The following is a 19,382-nucleotide window of genomic DNA, read 5'->3' as shown; positions in this document are numbered from 1 at the left end:
TGTGAGAGTGAAAGTGGTGGATATGAGCACTGTTGCTGCATTTGGTAAGACAACTTGAGCTTTGTTTCACCTCCTGCAATTAAGTCAGCACTTTGGGATCCCATTTAGTCTGCTCATCCAAAGCTTCATTGCAATCTTCTCTCAGACCAGCTTCACTTCTTTACAACTTATTTTCCATCCCAGCTGCCATTTCAGATTCTTTTTACAAGCTCCTCAAACAGCTTCTAAGAAGCGAAGCTTCTCTCTTCTGCAGAACAAGCAGAGCAAATGTAAGAAATTTCTGTCTTGGTACATGCATCAAAAAGCAAGAACCTGTAAGTGGCGTAGAGGTGAATCATCTGGGAAGAACTCCTCTCAGGGAGAAAAAGGAAAAGTGCCATCTCACTACGTGCCAACACTGAGCACTTCTTGCAGCAACACAGAGCTACCTCTATACTGAAAGCTTCTCATGGCAAAGGCCTTCCTTCTCTTGGCATGTCCCAAGCAGAAGAAGAAAGAGAGCTGCTCTTAAAAGCATCACATGCAATTGCTGATCCACATCCCATCTCTCACACAGGCCCTGCAGTACGAGGGTAATGCACAGAATGGTTGGAGCCAGCCTCAGGGCATCTCCCAGCTCCAAGAAATCATTTATCAGCAAGTCTCTGCAACAAGTACCTACTGTATACTACACTGATAAGAAGAGATATCATGCTTCATTTTTAGCCAGACTGACCTGAGAGCACATAATAAACACCTTCCAGTTACTCCTGAGCCAAACTAGATTTGAATCAGCAGCCTGCACACCAAAACGTTCCTTACAGAGCTCACTGCTTGGCTGGGAAGGATCAGAGCAGGACTGTTGAAACTCTGTAAAACAGTAAATCACCAACAGTACATTTCAAGTATGAATCTCATGGGATATCCAGTCTCTGTTGTTTTGGTTGGGCGTTTGGTCGTTCAGTTTCTTTTCATGTTTTTCAGATATAGCTACAGAAGAGCTACTATGGGAGTAACACAAGAGAGATTACATCCTGGTAATGACTACTTTTCTTTTTTCCTTTTGCACAAGAAGGAAAAGCACAAGATGACCACAGCTGCCTTCCTGTTACAGAGGACTAGCTGAAAGAAAGCATGCAGGCTAACTGGAGGCAGTCTGTAACCATCTGCAACTCCAACACATCATTTTTAGGAGACAGCTTCAGGTTACAGGGCACGGAGGCAAAATAAATGCTCAAGTTGCTCTATAAGAAGCCTTCCACGTTGCTCAAGACCCAGTGCCAGCCAAACTAATCAAGCTAACTATCAGCATAAAAAGAAGTATTTATTTATTTAAAAGCCAGGGGCTCTAAAAAAAATAATCAGAACATTACAGGACTCAGTGCACTCACACACTGGCTTCTGAAACATATATTATTTATCTGCTGCCAAAATGCTCGTGGCCCTCTACAAAACACGGGAGATGTGGTGCCCTTCCAAAAAACTCCATATCTAAATGGAAACTATATCCCTGTTAATTGGGTTAAAGTCCTTTCAAACACTAGTATTTAGCATTGACTTCCTCCCCTCAACAAAAAACTGCCTTTCGCCCCAATTGGCAACTGCTTCCAGAAAAAATTACACTCACTAATACATTGGAGTTTGTAGCTATGCTATTAAGTTTGACATTACTCATACCAGGAAAACATTGATCAAGAAGTCGAGAAGTTTTTAAGTAAGATTATTGCATACGCAGAAAGATTTTTCTGTTATCTTTGAGCATTTGCAGCATTTGTATCTGCTGCTGCCTGAACAATGCTCTTTAATATATTCATCAATGACATCAACAGTGGGATTGAGTGCACCCTCAGCAAGTTTGCAGAAGGCACCACGCTGTGTGGTATGGTCAACATGCCCAAGGGATGGGATGCCATCCAAAGAGAATTGGACAAGCTGAGCAGTGGGCCCAGGTGAACCTCATGAGGGTCAAGAAATCCAAGTCTAAGGTTCTGCACCTGGGTCATGGCAACTCCCTCTGTCAGTACAAGCTGGGAGATGTAAGGATAGAGCACAGCCATGTAAAAGGACTGGTGGATGGCAAACTGGACGTGAGCCAGCAATGTGCCCTTGCAGCCCAGAAAACCAGCTGTATCCTGGGCTGCATCCAAACAAGGGTGGCCAGCATGGCCAGCAGCTGCTCTGTGCTGGTGAAGCCTCACCTGGAGTACTGCATTCAGTTGTGGAATCTTCAGTACAAGACAGACATAGACCTGTTGGAGCTCATCCAGAGAAGGGCCACAAAAACGATGGGACGGAACAGCTCTCCTGTGAGGACAGGTTGAGAGCTGGGGCTGTGCAGTCTGGAGAAGAGAAGGCTTCAGGGAGACCTGAGAGTGGCCTTGTATCTAAAGGTGGTTTATAAGAATGAAGGGGCAGACTCTTCAGCATGGTCTGTTGTGATAGGACAAGGGGAAACTGCTTCAAACTAAAAGAGGTGGGATTTAGACTGGATATAAGGAAGAAGTTTTTGCAATAAGGGCTGTGAGGCACTGGCCCAGGTTGAATATCTCCGTCCTTGGAGATATTCAAGGCCAGGATGGACCATCCTCTTAGCATCCTGATCAAGCTATGGGTGTCCCTGTTCATGTTCACTGTCACGGATTTTGACTAGATGACTTTTAAGGATCCCTTCCAACTCAAAACATCCCATGATTCTACGAACTGCCACCAAAGACAGGAGAAGTACAGTAACTACCCATGCAAACAAGCAATCAGAAGCAAGAAAACAACAGGCAGCATATTCTAGAGGCCAAAGCAAACTCGCAAGTAACAAAAGTGATGGAATTGCTGAATCGTTTTGGTATAGGAGTAACATCTAGCCATGTCTCAAAAATCACCCTCATGCTCCACAATACAAATTTCTCAGGTTAGCAGATGCAAGACTACTTGTGGATGATTTAGAGCATTACGTACTACTGTCACATACTTGAAAAATGAAAATGATGCATTAACAAATTATTTTTTGTTTCTTGTATTCTTTGAAATTCCTGGCAGGGTGCAGTATATGAGCAAAGTACAAGACAGTCCCTTTTGTGAGGGACTTTAGGGAAGGCAAGCAACTCATGCCTTGGGAACAATCTCACCTTTACCTGGTAAGTGGGAATTAGGAGCAAAGGCAAAATGACTTGCTAAAAGTTGTACAGAAAACTAGCAGAGCCAAGGAAAGACTGCAAGTCTGCCAAGTGATCTCTAGTCCTTCCCTCAGAAAGCAGCTTTTCTTTCTTTATAGTTTTGGGTATTGGGTGCCCTGGGTGCTTCAAAACCATTTCAATTGTAAGTGAAAATTATCTTCCTTTTACTACGCTAATGAATTCAGTCAGAAAATGAACTTAGTTTGGAGAATCCCAGTGTTAAAAACAAGGATTAAAGAACTGATAAACCAAACGTTCCCAAAGACCTCTTTTTGCCCACTGGTAACTCAAACACAAATGTGCTCCTGTGCAGAGAGACCCAAATCTATCACTCAGAGAAGAAGGTCCAAGATTTCGTTCTCAGTAGCTGCAATCATAAAGAATGAGATAACAGAAAGCCAATTTTCACTTCTTCATAAGACAACAAATAGAAAAAAACTTCATGCCACTCATTTAATGACTTCAGTTTTTATCAGAGGAGGGCACTCTTTTGCAAAGAGTGAGTAGGACTGCTGTGACCACTTCTGTATGAATATGGCAATTATTTTCTCCTTTTCAGATTCTAATGAAAGCAGCTGAATGGTCTGGGAATTACAGGATACTGTATCAGTGTCCAAACTTCAGCTCCAAATTGGTTCTATTAATAGTAATTTAAATCCAGGATGCTTCGGACAAGGTTGGTTATCTTCCTTAATACACTGTATACACTTGCACATATGCATGGTAATTATCTCTTGCCTGACCAGTCTGACCTGCAATCTAGTAGATGGCAACAAAAAAAAATAAGTGGATGATCCCAAAACAAACAAATACAATCACATTTTCCTCAAGCAGACTTTTCCAACAGCCACAGGAAAAGTAAGCTTCCCCACCCCTTACCTCAACCTCTAAAAATAAAACAAACGTTATCTGGTTCTGAAGGGAATTTAAATGCAGCCAAATAGTCTCCTGGTATAGGCAGAGGAGGCATTCTGCCTTTTACACCTCTTGAAAATGCTGCACAAGATCGCTTGTTTGCATTTAACCTTTTTTTCAAATAACCACTCTTACGTTTTCCCATGTGTGTATAAAGAAAAGTGAACAAGAACTCGGCAACACTGTGCACTAGTAACACAGAAGTTAACATCAATTCAATTATATTTAAGCTATGCTTCTCTAGGCTAAAAGGACAAAAAGATGTAAGCTTGTGGATAAAAAGAGAGAAAGAAGTACCAAGTTTGACAACTCTTATCCTGGTACAGAATACCAGAATACTATTTCCTAAACAGCTCCAAATGATACTGGAAAGAAAAGATGCAAGGACAGAAAAATCCATGCAGTAGTTTTCACTGCTAAAAAGGCATTTATTTCTTAATTACTTTCTTCTCTTTAAATGCACCTTCCAAAAAAGCTATGGCTTTCTCTGCTGTTTTGAAGGTAATATTCCCTAAAAGGAAAATAAATGGCTGAGAGTTGCTTCACGTCGTACAACAACTTCCAAAGAAGCTGGTAGCAAAAGGCTGCATTCAATGCCTTTGCTGACCCTGAGTATCACAATTTCAAATTCTATGAAAAATCAAGGCCTCTTAGGGATCCCTGCAGCCTGTTAGAACCTCAAACCCTTGGCACATTCACTCCTTAAAACAGCTTTCTAGATGCTTAACAGAAAGGACAGGCTCGACTCTAGCTTCAAACTCTCCCAACTTTAAGCTAAAATATTCCCAGGCCAATTGACAGCCAGAGCCTCCTGATATACAGCTTACACACAAAGCAGAAGTTTTGAGGATCTGTTTTTGTTGAAATTCTTTTCAACAGAATTTTGGATGTTGAAGCCAAGTTCATATTTGAGAGGCTACATCTTAAATTTCTTAAACAATTACACAGTTAATTTAATCATGCCAAATTAAATGAATAAAAAAGCAATTAAACGTAAATATTTTGATCTTTACAATAAGACTATTGAAGGGAAAATAAGAACTGTAGTCAAACAAAATCTATAGAGAAAAACAATGCAAGGAAATGTATTCAACTGTGATTTTGAAGATTATTTGTTAAAGACAATGAAGAGCTTTATTTCTCATTATATAGTAAAGATCTATTTTGAGATTTGAAGGAGGAGGTGGAATTTGAGAGAGACATCTCCATTTAATCATTGTAACTCTCCACACATCTCATCCATGAGCTCCAGCTACAACTCAAAACCTCTGAAGTTATCCAGCTAAGATGTACATATCTGCTCTAACTTCATATTGCACAGCCATTATTAGTGTTTTCTCCTTGTTCACTTTGAAGAGCCTCAGCATCTATTTCATGTCATCTGATTGTAACTCCACAGAGTGCACTTCTCATTCCCAGAGCTAGCCAGGGGTGGGAGGACAGGGCAAGTAGCCACAACCAAGAAGCTGGACAGACAGCTATGGGTGAGTCGGTCCTACATCTGTTGCTGCAAACAAAACATAGACCAATTCCTAAGAAACTAGTCAGAGGAAATACCTCATCAGTATATATACCACCAAGTGAATGACCAGTGATAACCCAAAGCAGTGACAAAAGGCTTTTTTCATACATCAAATGGTAAGAGATGTTTAGGCTAGATGTGTTTACCAGGATTTGTCTTCTCAAGCTGGTACCATCTGTAAAATGCCCTTTTCTTTTGTTCACTCAAGTCTGACCCCTGCTGCAAAAGCCAATGTGAGATCCGGCTCTGACTGATACCTGTAGGAAACAAAAAAAGAGAGAAAGAAGAAGAGAAAACTTGTTCTTTTAAAATATTTAAAGTGGTGTATATACTAATAAAAGGTGTTGTCTTACAAAGCCTGGAAATTCGCTGCTAATATTTCAACCATAGAAAACAGAGGGAGTTCAAGGCTCTTCCCCTATCCCTAGCTGCTTTACCTTCTTGTTTTTTGCAGCCTTACTCAAGATACATCCTGGAATCAGCACAATCAGTCTACAAGCAAGAAGAGCACACATTGGGAAGCCAAATCTACTACTCTCCAAATTGTCCCATTCTGAACCACAGCTCCCTTGCTTCTTAAATTTCTTCATCTGTGAAACAGGAACAAGTCCCTTACCCACTGTTATATATAGGAGATGATACTTTGGAGATCATTATCATTCAAGGCTTGAATTAAAAGGGAGATAAACACAGAAACAGTTTATGTGATATAGATCAAATCACCCCAGAAATGCAGCAAGCCACCTATCAGCTGCTATAACAACAGCAAGGAAACAAAACAGAAAGAGCAGCTGCCTGTCAGCAAAGCAAAGCAGAACACAGGCCCTACGTACCCAGGAAGGATTAGGGATGAAAAGACTTCTAAGAAAATAGTAAAAGGCAAAAAAAAAACCCTGGAAATTAATACTGCTATTTCCAAAGCGTGACACTGAATGAAGGATCAACGCAGCAAGGGAAAAGCAGTCATTAGAAGGAGAGGAATCAAATACAGGAAGAGGTTTAACGGTGCAGTAGGAGAACTAAAAATAACAAAACCAACTCGGTGAAGGAGTGAGGCAGTAACTCTGCTGGTAGGATTCCTTGTGCTCTCCGGCTGTCAGGAAGGGGTAACAACACAGAGACTCTCCCAAGAACTCAGCTTTCAGAAGGTGCTCCAAGTAACACCACACTGCTGCACGCTACCTGTGCCAACACCTGCTTGGTGATAATGCTCAGGCAGGTAGAAAGCTGGCTTTCACATAGAAATCCAACCACACCTCTCCCCTCATGAGATGCATCCAGGCTTTAGAAGATCTCATAATCATATTTAACTCATGAAAACAACCCCCTCCAGCTTTATCACTTCTAATAAAGGGTTTTTATTATGCTCCCTTTGTACTGAACGTGGAATTGAGCTAACTTTAGAATGATTTAGCTCAGATCGTAGGTGTCGTATTCGAGCACATTTAGGCCAATCAGTTTTTCAAAATCTCAGGGCTTACTCTCTTAACCATTCTTTGTCAGACAGGAGCCCTGAGCCTGGGGAGTTCAAATTGCCCTGTGGAAAAGGGATAGCTTTGTTTTGAGTACAGAAGCTTGGTGCCATTCAGCAGAACTCTGCCCACAAACATATCCTGGTTTGTTTTGGTTTCCTGTACATCTACTGATGATCTTAACACCCGTGTCCGTGCCCCATGGCTGAAAGAGCTCTGAAACAACTGGTGTGATCAAAAGCTGATTATCCCCAGAACATGTTAGGTATATAACTGGGTTTCTACCAGTGAAATTGCTCAGCCTAACACAAACTAATATTCCACCAATTAGCTATGGAAACACATGTGCCAATACAAAAAATAAATAAGTATCAATTGATAAAGCTCTCTGGCCTGAAATGAAATCTAGATGCCTGACTGTCATTTAAAGGACCAAGTTTTGAAAATCTGCATCTTCCCATCTTCTGTTATGATTTATAAAAGCCATTTCCTTAACACAGTGCTGTAGGACACAAATGGTTGTGTCTCACTGCTTCTGGATGCATGGCTCCTATTAATCAATGAGTTGAAGCACCATTAATCTACTTGTTTACCACAGTCCACTTACACTTATTGCAATGAATTAGTGTCTGTTGGATGTCTGCATAACAACATAAGGCATAAGATAAAAACTGTAAATTGAGCTCAACTATCTTCAAAAAGAGTAGTGGAAAAATCCAAATTCTGCCCCAGAGGTTCCCTGACCCTCCATGAGGTGGTACAGATATGAGCCACTTCAGGCAAAGCAAAGGAGCAGGAGCCAAATGATTCAAGCTGTGCACAGCTATGCACACATTTGATTCCTTGCGAGTCCTCTCAGTTCATAAGGTCATTTCTGTAAAACGGGGCTTTGTACAGGACATTGAGATGTACGAATTCAAAGACTGCGCTATAAATTCTCAATACATTATTGACTGTGGTATCTCACTGATGGCACTGCAGTCCATAGCATTTCTTGCATTAGTGAAACGCTCATAGCCAGTTTTGTTCTTTGGCTAGGAGACTTCTATAGTGATGCTGCAAACTCAGATCACGTGCACGAGGTGTGGCTTAGGCAGCTGATCTCACTTCTGTTCATAGGAATGCAGACCTGTCCAAGTCACTTCACATCCCATTTTCTATCACTCTTTTCTGGTTTTATTTATTTATTCTCTTTCCCTGTTTCAGAGACAGAATGAAAGCTGAGCTCCTTAAAGGTTCCCTCTACTTACAGCACTCCTAGAATCATAGAATCACTCAGCTTGGAAAAGACCTTAAAGATCATTGAGTCCAACCACAACCCAACCATCCTACCCTAACCCTAACAGCCCTCCTCTAAATCACATCCCTGAGCACCACTTCCAAACTGATTTTAAACACATCCAGGCATGGTGACTCAACCACCTCCCTGGGCAGCCCATTCCAGTGCTTAACAACCCTTTCTGTGAAGAAGCGTTTCCTGATAGCCAACCTAAACTTACCCTGGCACAACTTGAGGCCATTTCCCCTCGTCCTGTCACCAGTGAGAAGAGACCAGCCCTGCTCTCGCTGGAAGCACCTTTCAGATATTGGAAGAGAGCAGTAAGGTCTCCCCTCAGCCTTCCTTTCCCCAGACTGAACAGCCCCAGTTCCTTCAGTCTCTCCTCATAGGCCATATTTTCCAAGCCCTTCCCCGGTTTTGTTGCCCTTCTTTGAACCTGCTCCAGCACCTCCATGTCCTTTCTGTACTGAGGTGCCCAAAACTGAACACAGCACTCGAGGTGAGGCCTCACCAGTGCCGAGTACAGGGCAGGATGACTTTCTTGGTCCTGCTCACCACACCATTCCTGATCCAAGCCAGGATGCCATCGGCCTTCTTGGCCACCTGGGCACACTGCTGGCTCATGTTCAGCCGACTGTCCATCAGCACACCAAGGTCCCTTTCCATCAGGCAGCTTCCCAGCCACTCCTCCCCAAGCCTGTAGGGTTGCTGTGACCAAAATGCAGGACCCGACACTTGGCCCTACTGAAACTCACACAGTTAACCTTGGCCCATCGATCCAGTCTACCCAGGTCCCTCTGTAGTGCCCTTCTCCCCTCAGGCAGATCAACACTCCCTCACAACTTGGTGTTGCCTGCAAACTTACTGAGGGGGCACTCGATCCCCTCGTCAAGATCAATAGTAAAGGTGTTAAATAGAAGCGGCCCCAGTACTGAGCCCTGGGGGACACCACTCGTGACCGGCCACCAACTGGATTTAACTCCACTGACCACAACTCTTTGGGCCCAGCCATCCAGCCAGCATTTCACCCAGCAGAGCGTACACCCATCCAAACCGTGGGCAGCCACATATATGTATATAAATATTATGTATAAGACCCTGTCTCTGGAGGTGTCCAAGGCCAGGTTGGATGGAGCCCTGGGCAGCCTGGTCTAGTATTAGATGTGGAGGTTGGCAGCCCTGTCCGTGGCGTAGGGGTTGGGGATCCACGATCCTTGAGGTCTCCCTTCCAACCCAAGCCATTCTGTGATTCTGTGCTACTTTTCATTTATCCATCAGTTCAGTTTAGAGGCTCCAGAATCACACATGCCAATGGTTAGCGATTCAAGGTCAGGTGCAAAGTCAATAACAGAAGAACTGATCCAGATCGTCTCCCAGATCTTAGCACAATGTCTAAATCACAAACCCATCCTTCACCCCTTTCAATTAAAATAAGTCACATTAGAATTTCTTGCATCTCAAATAGATTTTGCACAGTTGACTCATAGGACAGTGACTAGAACCACCACCAGCGCCATCCTGTCACATAGGCTGTAATCATGCTACTTTAGGAAATTGCACTGGCAGGAAAAAAGAAATCATCCTGCTGCCAGAAGCAGATTAATGAAAGAAGATCTCTGGAGTACTGAAAATCCAGCTGTCTGGAGGAAATTCACTCTCAAAGTGAACCATGGACCTCAACGAGGACTGACATCCTCTGGGCTCAGGATCAGCAGGGACAAGAACACTCTGTAATGAGCACAACTAGCTCACTCACTGCAAAGAGTGAAGGAAGACGTGGTAGTCACAAAGGATTACAGCAAATCAAATGATCATCTCTTGTGTCACACATCACTCCTTCCCACAGCAGGTTACAGTTCATAATTATAAACTAAATGGAGATGACAGTACAAGCTTGCTCCTCTGGGCATGCCCGTTATCTCCTAAACAAATCATACATGAAAGAATTTTTGTTTACAGATACTTAAAAGAAATGGCAAAATGTGTCATTCAGAGAAGGCAATTGATACCTGCAGTATAAATCCACCAGTAACCCTCACAACTGCTATTCATTAAGTCTTTAAGTAACTGTTTTTCACCTTCACATACAGATTTGTTCAGTGACTCTACTTTGCATTTCTTTAATGTTTCTTTCAGGAGAGATTTTTAGAAGTACCATCAGATTTGGAGAGGCAATAAGTAGCAGTGTCTTAATTCTCCTGTTTGAAGGCAAAATACATATAGCACATGCTGGCAAAGGACATCTATCAATTGAAGAGATTAGCCAATGCTTCTTTACAGAGAATCTGCAAAGATCAAAACCATAAAAAACCAAACCTTTCCATAAGTTTTCAGGAGTATTAAAACAATAACGAGAAATGCTAGTTTCATCTCAGATGATCAGTAATTTTCTGAGTTTTCTTCACAACTGAACTAGTTCAATTACATTTGGTCTGTACTGGTGATTTGCTTGGCATCCCATAGCGTAGGTTCCAAACCTTAGGAGATGTTACAGGCTGCTCTCCACTGCATTAGGTGCTCTGTGGCACAACACAAAGCGAAGTCCTTCTCATATCAGTCTCGTATCAGCCTCATATCAGTTAAGACAGAGACAGAAGGCTGAATTATACACACAGAATAATCAGGAAGGTCAGCAGAACCACACACTGGGAAGTTCTATTTGTGGTATATTTTTCAAACAACAACAACAAACCAAAATACCAACAAAAAAACACCTGACCTCTGCATTTACTATTATTTATCATTATTTTTCACATGTGATAGCTTAGTTTTTATGGCACTGAGAACTGTGAATTCAAATTCCTGCCCTACCACTGACTGCTTCCACTGTGACCTCAGGAAAGTACAGATTTCTGTTCCTTCATTCCTCTCTATGTGTAAAAAATGGAAAAGTCAACACTTCCAAACCTTGCAGAGGCATCATCCATCAAAGCATTTGGGTTGGCTGCAAAGGGCTCATCTATGAATACTCCTCCCTCTGTCCTTTGCTGCGGTACGCAACAGAAAGGTGTCAGTTTCTGAAAACATTTCCCCCATTCTCCACCTACATTTGGAGCCTACATCAAGAGACAGCATCTCCAAACAAGCATTTGACTTCCCACCTTGTGCCCAGAAACAGTTCCGGTGATAACTACAACAAATTACACTACATGACTTCAAAAATTGTTTATAAAAATCTGGCAGCTCACCTGCCACATGTAGGGCTAAATACCTACCCTGAGTGAGCTGCAGCTATGTTAAAAGGAGCCTCAAAAAACAAGATAGGAAATTCAGCAGGAACTATTATTAGCTCCTGTTTATACTGTCATTTTTCTTATCAGTAGGAGATTATTTATACAGAGCCCAACCCAAGTGCTTCTTGTTTATCTTATTACAGACACCATTAAAAAAGTTTCTATAAAAAGCAGCTCCTGTATTTAGGACCAGCACTAATAAGTGTTATGCTAAGTTTTTTGCTTCTTATCAATCATTTCTTTATTTCCAAGTCACCATTTAATATTCTGATGTTACTATTTTCCAATCTGCTCTCTTCCCTCAGTACACAAGGCAGCCCTGTAGAATGTCTTCCAGGTTTAATTTTCCTTGTCAGATTCATTATCTAAATGACTTGAAAAGTTTCTGGTAATTTTATAAAGACTAAGAGAGCCTAAAAAAATTGTTCCACTGCAACAGCTGACTTTAACCTTCAGCTCTGCGTCTCCCTGTTACACATCCTTGGCCTCCTTCACTTCCCACCCCCTCTCAATGCAGCACAAGAGAAACAAAAGGAGAAGCAGTTTACCACTGCAGTGGCTGCAACTGAAAGCCTGCTCAGTAATAGTCCTCAGTAGTAAGGCTGTGGTTGATATAGGAATGCATCTCCTGTAAGTGCACTGCAATACTTGAATCAAGATGAGAAAAAGAAAGATTTTTTTGAATGAGATCTTAAGAGCCTTCAAGAATTTACAAAATCAGGCAAAAGCGAAGTTTGAAGTTGCAGAAGTTGCATTGGAGGTTCCTGCTCCAAGGACAGAAAGATGACAAAATAGAATGGGGACAAATAGGATTGTAAGTACAGGGTAAGCAATTCAGCAGCTCATGAACTAGATCATGACTTGCAATTCAAAGATCTACAAATACACTGTTTTAACAAATGCTTATCACTTACGTGTCCAATTAAGACAATATCATACCCGGTAATAATTAAGAAAAAGTAAGGTTTCAGTTTCCTAGCTTGAGGTCTAATACCACTAATCAGTTACTCCTTTCTTTCCTCCACACCATTCTCCCTTCCCATTACACAAATAAGCAGAATTTTTAAAATAGCATAGGAACAGGTAGAGACTGAAAGGAGCAAGACCACAGCACAGGCAGCTGGGTCAAACAGCTCCTCCTGGACAGAGCCAGCCATGGATTTTTCATTTCATTTGTTTCTTGCCTTTCTTCTCAAGGCAGAAGTGATGAATGATAAAAGCTGAGGCCATAGAATTCTGCATTTATTTCAAGTGTCAAACAAATGATTTCCAGCTGATGGAGGGTGGTAGCGGCTGGGGAAGTCAAATACACCCAACATCTGACTTGCAGCTATGTTTGTATTTAAATGAACGGTGATGAATGATGACTGGAGCTGGAAAGGAGTGCAATCACCCAGACCTAGCAGCATTCTGAAGAGGTATCACTTCCTACAGTCCTTCCCTATGTCACCCATTAGTGACCACTCTTTGACTTTTATTTATCTGTTTTTCTCTTATTTACTGAATGATTAGCAAAACAGCTTTACCAATAAGACTAAGTCTGTAAACACTGAGATGTGGGACCATACGTTCTGCAAAGCATCATGCTAGTCTGCCCAAATTCCTCTTCTGAAGGGGCCAAAAGTAGTTTCCAAACATTCCGTGGGAGATTGCATCACAGCTGAATGGGAAAGGATGATGGGTACATCTGAAGAACACAAAAGACAACTAGCATTCACCAGGTCTAAGACCAGTCTGGAAATGAGAGCCCTAGGACACATGCTTTCCACTCTGGGTCTCTGTCCTGAGATATTTTCAGCCACTCTTCACTGTTCCATGCCTTTGAAAGGAAGCTGATGTTTCCCCCCTTAGTGCTGAGTACACACTTTAAGCCAGTCCCTTCAATCTCCTTGAGACTATTTCTTTCAGATAAGTCATAACTAAGTACTTAATAGCGTCACATAAGTGCTACACATCTGCATACACAAGGCTAAGGGTTACTTTTAAAATGAACCAGCTCCTAATGACCTTCCCAGTAAGACCAGGAAGAAAACACTGCTCAGCTGCAAAGGGCAGCAGGAGGAAGATCTGTGCGTCATAGCACAGCACAGGCCTCACAGCTATCTTTGCTTAAGAAAGAGCATCAAGTTCAAAATATCACTTTATTTTCTTATTTGAAAGGTCCATTGGTCAGCTGCAAAAAAATACAGCCATTCAGCCTTTAGAGCTACCTGGGGTGCCATTGACTTCATGTGAAAACAAGACAAGATGATAGTGCCATTAGGTCAATCTCTGTTCTGTCCCACTGGCAGGATAAGACATCCAGCAATAGCAAAGAGTGCAGGATGAGGATGGAAGGACCAACATGACCAGGAGTGAAGAGATCCATCTTGACTTTGCTACAGCCTGCCTGGGTACTGAGATATGCACCAAGACATAGGAAAACAGATCAGATCCTTCTAGTGATACAGGCTACCTTAGATTTGGTATGGAAATTCTTATTTAATTGCATACAATAGTCTAAGTGACAAAAAAAAAATGCTGGTTTGTCTTGGAAATATTATCCTGCCACATTTTTTTTTTCCTCTTTAAAACACCTCTATTGAAGAAGGAGGGTAAGTTTGACATACTCAGGCTCAGAGGCTCTGTGCTGGAGACAGGAGTTTTTCTGTTGCTTGCCCTCATAATAAACTATACAGGAGGTTAATATAGAAATAAGCCACTCCAAGACCACGTTCAGGCAAGAACTTCACAGAGGTATGGGACTGACCCACAGTTCAGGTCCAATGCAACTAAGACAACTTAGCATTAAAATTTCTGAAGTACTAATGCTAACATCTGGTAAGGTTAGTAACGTTCCTTAGAGTGATCCAAAATGTTAATTTTGTACAAGTAATTTGCCCAAGATCACAGATGTGGAAGGAATTCCTGGCTCCATAGCTCCAGTACCCATTTCTGCCTGCCTACCTCAACTGCTAGCACACACAGTGTCTGCAAACCCAGATCTCCCAGGCAGATGGGTCCTCATGACATTTCAAACGCTGGAAATATCATAAAAGAACAACTTCCCTCCTGTTGGTTTGGCATTCCTAGTCAGCAAGGAACCTTAAAAAGGATCCATTCCAAGATCTTTAATCCAGCTTGGTTTTAAAAATGAATAGATGTGATAGATATAACATGGGATTGATCCATTTATTTATGAAGTAGAACTGATAACACGCAAATAGAATAAGAGGTATCAATGCTTACTTGTCCTGAACGCAAAAGAGAGAATGTAAAAGGCAAGGGGTTAAAACAGACCAAAAAAGCCCCAAACACCTTACTACTCCTTCTAGCAAAATCTAAGCTAAAATAGTTGCCCCTCTGTCTCACAACTCATTTTCACTGTTTGTGACTCAAAGACAAGCAATTGAAAAACTTCAAAACTATCACGAAACGACTGGTGGATGTAGTGATAGCAGTTATAGCTGTTTCTCCAGATTTCTCATATGCATTTTATAATACAAATATGTATTATTCATATCTCTATACACAGAGATGCAGATATGTATCTATTTACTACATTCAACAAACAATTTAAGAATTAAGGAAAATGGTTTCATTTTAAAGATAAAAACTTTGGGCTTATTATAATGCTGTAAAATAAAATCTGCTAGCACAAGCCACAAGAAAGAAAGAAAAAAAGAACAAGTGATTCACTGGGGAAGTTCCATGATGTGTGGGACAATGGGTCTTAAATCAAAGGCATACATTATCATGACTAAGCTGACAGATCTGCACTGCAATGCAGAAAGCCAAGCAATATTCCAACATCTGTACCATGCACACATAGGCAGTTAGACACAGTTTCCCAAAATGAAGAAAGGACTCCCTCAGCTCTTACCTGTTACCTGTGCAACAACTGCTTGGGAAATCCTCCGATTGGCTAGGAAGGCTTTGATTTCCTCCTTTATCACACTGCTGTCCCTCCTACCAAAACAAAAAACAAGAGCACAAAAAGAGAGAAAAAAAACAAAACAGACAGACAGACCAAAGTACACTCTGAAGATGCAAAATGGCTTCATTTCCTTTATTTAGGGGACAAGGAGTGGGGAAGGCAGGCATTAAAACAGTCAAAGTGCCTCAACAGTGGACACTTCTTTTAACTAGTGTCACGTTTGATCAAAGTATCCTAGCAGGAGAATGGATGGCTCATGTCCTATATAATTCATATTAGGTGCCATATGGAATGTGCAAAGTTTCATTACACGGGGATGAATAAATCTCTCACACCAGCATAAAATCCTCCGTCATAAAAATAAGGCACAAAAATAAAAAATAAAGGATAGCAGGGTCTGCGTGGTTAGCTGCACAACTGAATCCATGCACACAAACGTTCTGCAGCTATTCAAGGAAAAGAGCCAAAGGAAAAAAGATTTTGCAACCTCTATCCCTCTGCTGCTACTTCCCTCGCCCATAGCTTGCACTGAATGAAAAGCATCATCGCTTTGTATGATTTTTAAAAGGTAGCATCACAGAATGGCTTAGGTTGGAAGGGACCTTAAAGATTATCAGGCTCCAAGCCCCCCTGCTGTGGGTACAAAGGTATACTAAGATAATTCAGTAGGCACTGTGCTTAAAAGGTAAATAATTTTGTGGTTACATAAGGATTGCAATACACAGCAAATTTCAATTGCTGAAAATATATTTTTTCTTCTTTTTCCTCCCCTCTTCCCTGAAAGGTGCAGAGAAGTAAGACCAATCTTTATTAGGCCTTATTATTCAGTAATCTCTCTTCCCCTTCTCCTTTCCTGCCTCAGCAGCTCTTGAGGCAGACAATCCTTCAAAATGGAAAATAAATACCATGTTGTGCATTCATTTTTACTTCCATATTCAATTACCTTCCATATGTCGGAAAATAAACGTAGCTTCAGTTTACCTGAGACTTACAGGGACCAAAAACTCAATGGAATGATTAAAACTTCAGCCATGGGAACTCCTGCATACTGCTATATTCACCACCTTCCTGCATTATTCCATTAACCTGCAGCTGACAGTAAAGGAGGCTGATTGGCTTTTCCTGCTGCTCATCTCTAATATTCTCCAGCTGCACTTTTACACTAAATCTCCAAACTTATTTTCATTCTGGAGATTATGGATCCTAGTTCTCCCTCCCATAGGTACTTCTGATTTGTTGCAGCTTCAAGGAAAAAAGCATTCCAACATTATAACTAAAACAGTTTTGAGATTTTCTGCCCTTTCCCTGTATTTCTTTTTGCTGTCAAGCCCACTGACTCAGTCTTTCATCTTCAGTGGAATAATCCCCTCTTTTAATCTTTGCCATAACGCTGAAAAGGAAGCAGCTAAAAGTAAAGGAAGGTCAATCTAGAAAACAAAGAAACAACAAAATAAAATAAAAACAAGAATAAAAAACAACTAGCCCTCATTAAAGACTTCTGGTTTTTTGTTTTGTTTTGTTTTCCTGCACCAATCTGCAGACTGTGCAAATCCAAGAGGGAGTCAGCCCCTGCCACAAACTATGAACAGATAACATACATGCACTGCAGATCACAGCGGAAAGCATTAACCAAGCAGCTTCCCCACTCTGCCCATATATGGAAGGAAACTCAAGTGGTACACATTAGTGGAGGAAGACTCACGTGAATTGAGACTCAGTCAGAAGTCTTCCAAATAAGAGTAGGGTGGAAATTCAGTGAATAAGCATGAATTTCAGTCTTTGGTACAGCATGGAAAAAAATGTTTCAGCAGTAAAACAGCCTGTGGTATATCTGCACATGGGACTGTCTACACGTGACTGAGAGGCAGGTGAGAGGTACTGAGATATTGACCATCGAGAAACTAGCAGGGGAAGAGCTGTCAAAGCAATTCCTGCTTTCTTGGTAACACCTGTCACTACAGGTAATCCCACAGGAGGAATCTGCATGCTGAAGGACTTTTTCACCCTGACTTTCCAAACCTACAAAGACTTCTACTGACCTCATGAGTTCCTCCACTTTGTCATCGATGTCCAAGTCTTCTTCGGAAGCTTCAAAACTGTAAGACCTTTGAGCCAAGCTGTTTGCTAGCGGGTAGCGGGTGGGTGACATCTTCCCATTGAATGCAGACAACCTCTCGTTACTCTCCCTCCCATTCTGATTAGTAGTGCAAGGCTGTGGGGAGGTGTCATAACTGTTGCTTGGTGATGGGGACATCCCAGAATGCTGGGTCTGTGTTGAAGCCGTGGCTGTCGAGGAAGATGCTGGGACGTTGTTGGTACTGTTGCTGTAGGAACCACCTCCGTAGCTAGATCTTCTTCCAAATTTGTCACTATGCTCTTGATCAAGACGATCCAAGGTTTCCAGCGCATGGAGGATTTCATGTCTGGTCATTCCCGTACGTCTCAGGCGCTGAAGCAGGTCTATCTGCTCTATGGTAAATCTTGGTTCGTCTGTGTAGTGAGACATGGTTTCCAGCAGGCTGAAAACAAGGCGAGATGGAAAAGCAAATACTTCAGTTCAACACTTCTCTGTGATACAAGGAAAATATCTTGCAGGAGAAAAGACCGATTCCAGTCCGACACTTTAAGCCACACTTATGACAGAGATGGCAACCCAACAGTCCACTTCCAATTAAGTTCAGCATCTAGACTCTCACAAACAGCACTCTTGCTACTTGGCAGAAAGGCTCATCTTCTGCAAACTTTTCAAATAGCATTTCTCTCCTTCTTTTACTGCTTCTACAATGAACCAGCAGTTATTACTCTTTTGTTTTTTATAAACCTCTGTTACAGAGGGAGGATGGCTGTTCAGTAATTCACACCAAATTTTCCACAGTGCCAACTATCCACCAAACAGAAACCCCAGATTCCCAAACTGACCAGTTCTTTCAAGGCAGAGGTAGAGTTTTTGTGGAGAACTTTTAACCAGTTACGACATGAGATTTATGAATCACAACTCTTTCGAATCCGCAGTACAAAGGGTTCAAGTTGCCCTAACTTTTTGTTGCTGCCTTGAAAAAAAGAAGATAAAAACATACCTAGCGGAAATTCTAGTGGCCTGTGGGACCAAAGCTGATTTGACTGAAGTCTGATTTCTGAAGTTACCAACTTTTGAACCTGGAATGTTGTCACAGATTGCATGCCCTAAGAAGGAAAGTGCAGCACATCCAATTACTACAAGCTTTCATTTAAAGAAATGTCTGCTGCTTTCTTCCCTCTAAAGACAGGCTTCTGGTGTCATTCCATCAACGTGGTGGCTCATCAAAAGCTTTTTTTTAACTACTAAACTTCCAAAGGTATCAGAACAATGACTGTCCTATGAATTTGCTGCAAAGACAAGAAATGGAACTGGAAAAAGCACAGTGAGCTCCTTAATTGCTTTCCCTTCCTAAGTCTCCTTACAGCAGAGCCAAATGGCAAACAAATGACAAGATCACTCCTTCAGAACTCAGGATCTTGAGAAGGGACAGCAGATGGAGGGCAGAGAGAACTTGGGAAAGAGATCAGGGTATTTTGGAACCTTTTTGTGAATCTTCTCAAAGAGTCGAGGGTTTTTACAATTCCTGCAGGACAACACGGTAAAAAAAAAAAATCACTCAAACTCCATGACAGGTGGCAGAGCTAATTGTAGAATCCCTACAAACAAGAGCAGATGAAAAGTCAGGCAAGAATTACCCTATGAAAACCAAAAGAGGAAAAACAGCTTTGGGGATTACAGTAGGCTTTGCAGGGACTTCCTTCAGGTACGCGCATCATAGGAACCTAAACAAAGCCAGTAGGTTTTGGGGGTATGGTGATAAAATCTATTCAAACTTGAAAAATCTCACAACACAGATGTGACTAGGTAAGGAAATAGA

At 41.7% G+C, this 19,382-nt stretch overlaps 1 protein-coding gene across 22 annotated transcripts in view; it reads right to left on the bottom strand.

Annotated features, from left to right (window-relative positions):
- HMBOX1 (homeobox containing 1) overlaps window positions 1-19,382 on the bottom strand; it is a 114,107-nt gene that overhangs the window by 35,704 nt on the left and 59,021 nt on the right. For 21 of the 22 annotated variants that reach the window (XM_090136594.1, XM_090136593.1, XM_090136588.1 and 18 more), the window contains 3 exons: window positions 17,526-18,005; window positions 15,433-15,518; window positions 5,733-5,843 (listed from right to left, as the gene is read on the bottom strand). In XM_090136594.1, the coding sequence (XP_089992720.1) occupies window positions 5,733-5,843; window positions 15,433-15,518; window positions 17,526-18,005 (677 nt within the window). The remainder of the gene's footprint in view (window positions 1-5,732; window positions 5,844-15,432; window positions 15,519-17,525; window positions 18,006-19,382) is intronic. The other variant, XM_090136590.1, reaches the window with a different exon arrangement.

Source organism: Phasianus colchicus, chromosome 2 (assembly GCF_987193195.1).
Source record: "Phasianus colchicus chromosome 2, bPhaCol1.hap1.1, whole genome shotgun sequence".
Taxonomy (NCBI): Eukaryota; Metazoa; Chordata; class Aves; order Galliformes; family Phasianidae; genus Phasianus; species Phasianus colchicus.
This window is presented reverse-complemented; position numbering and strand designations above follow the sequence as displayed.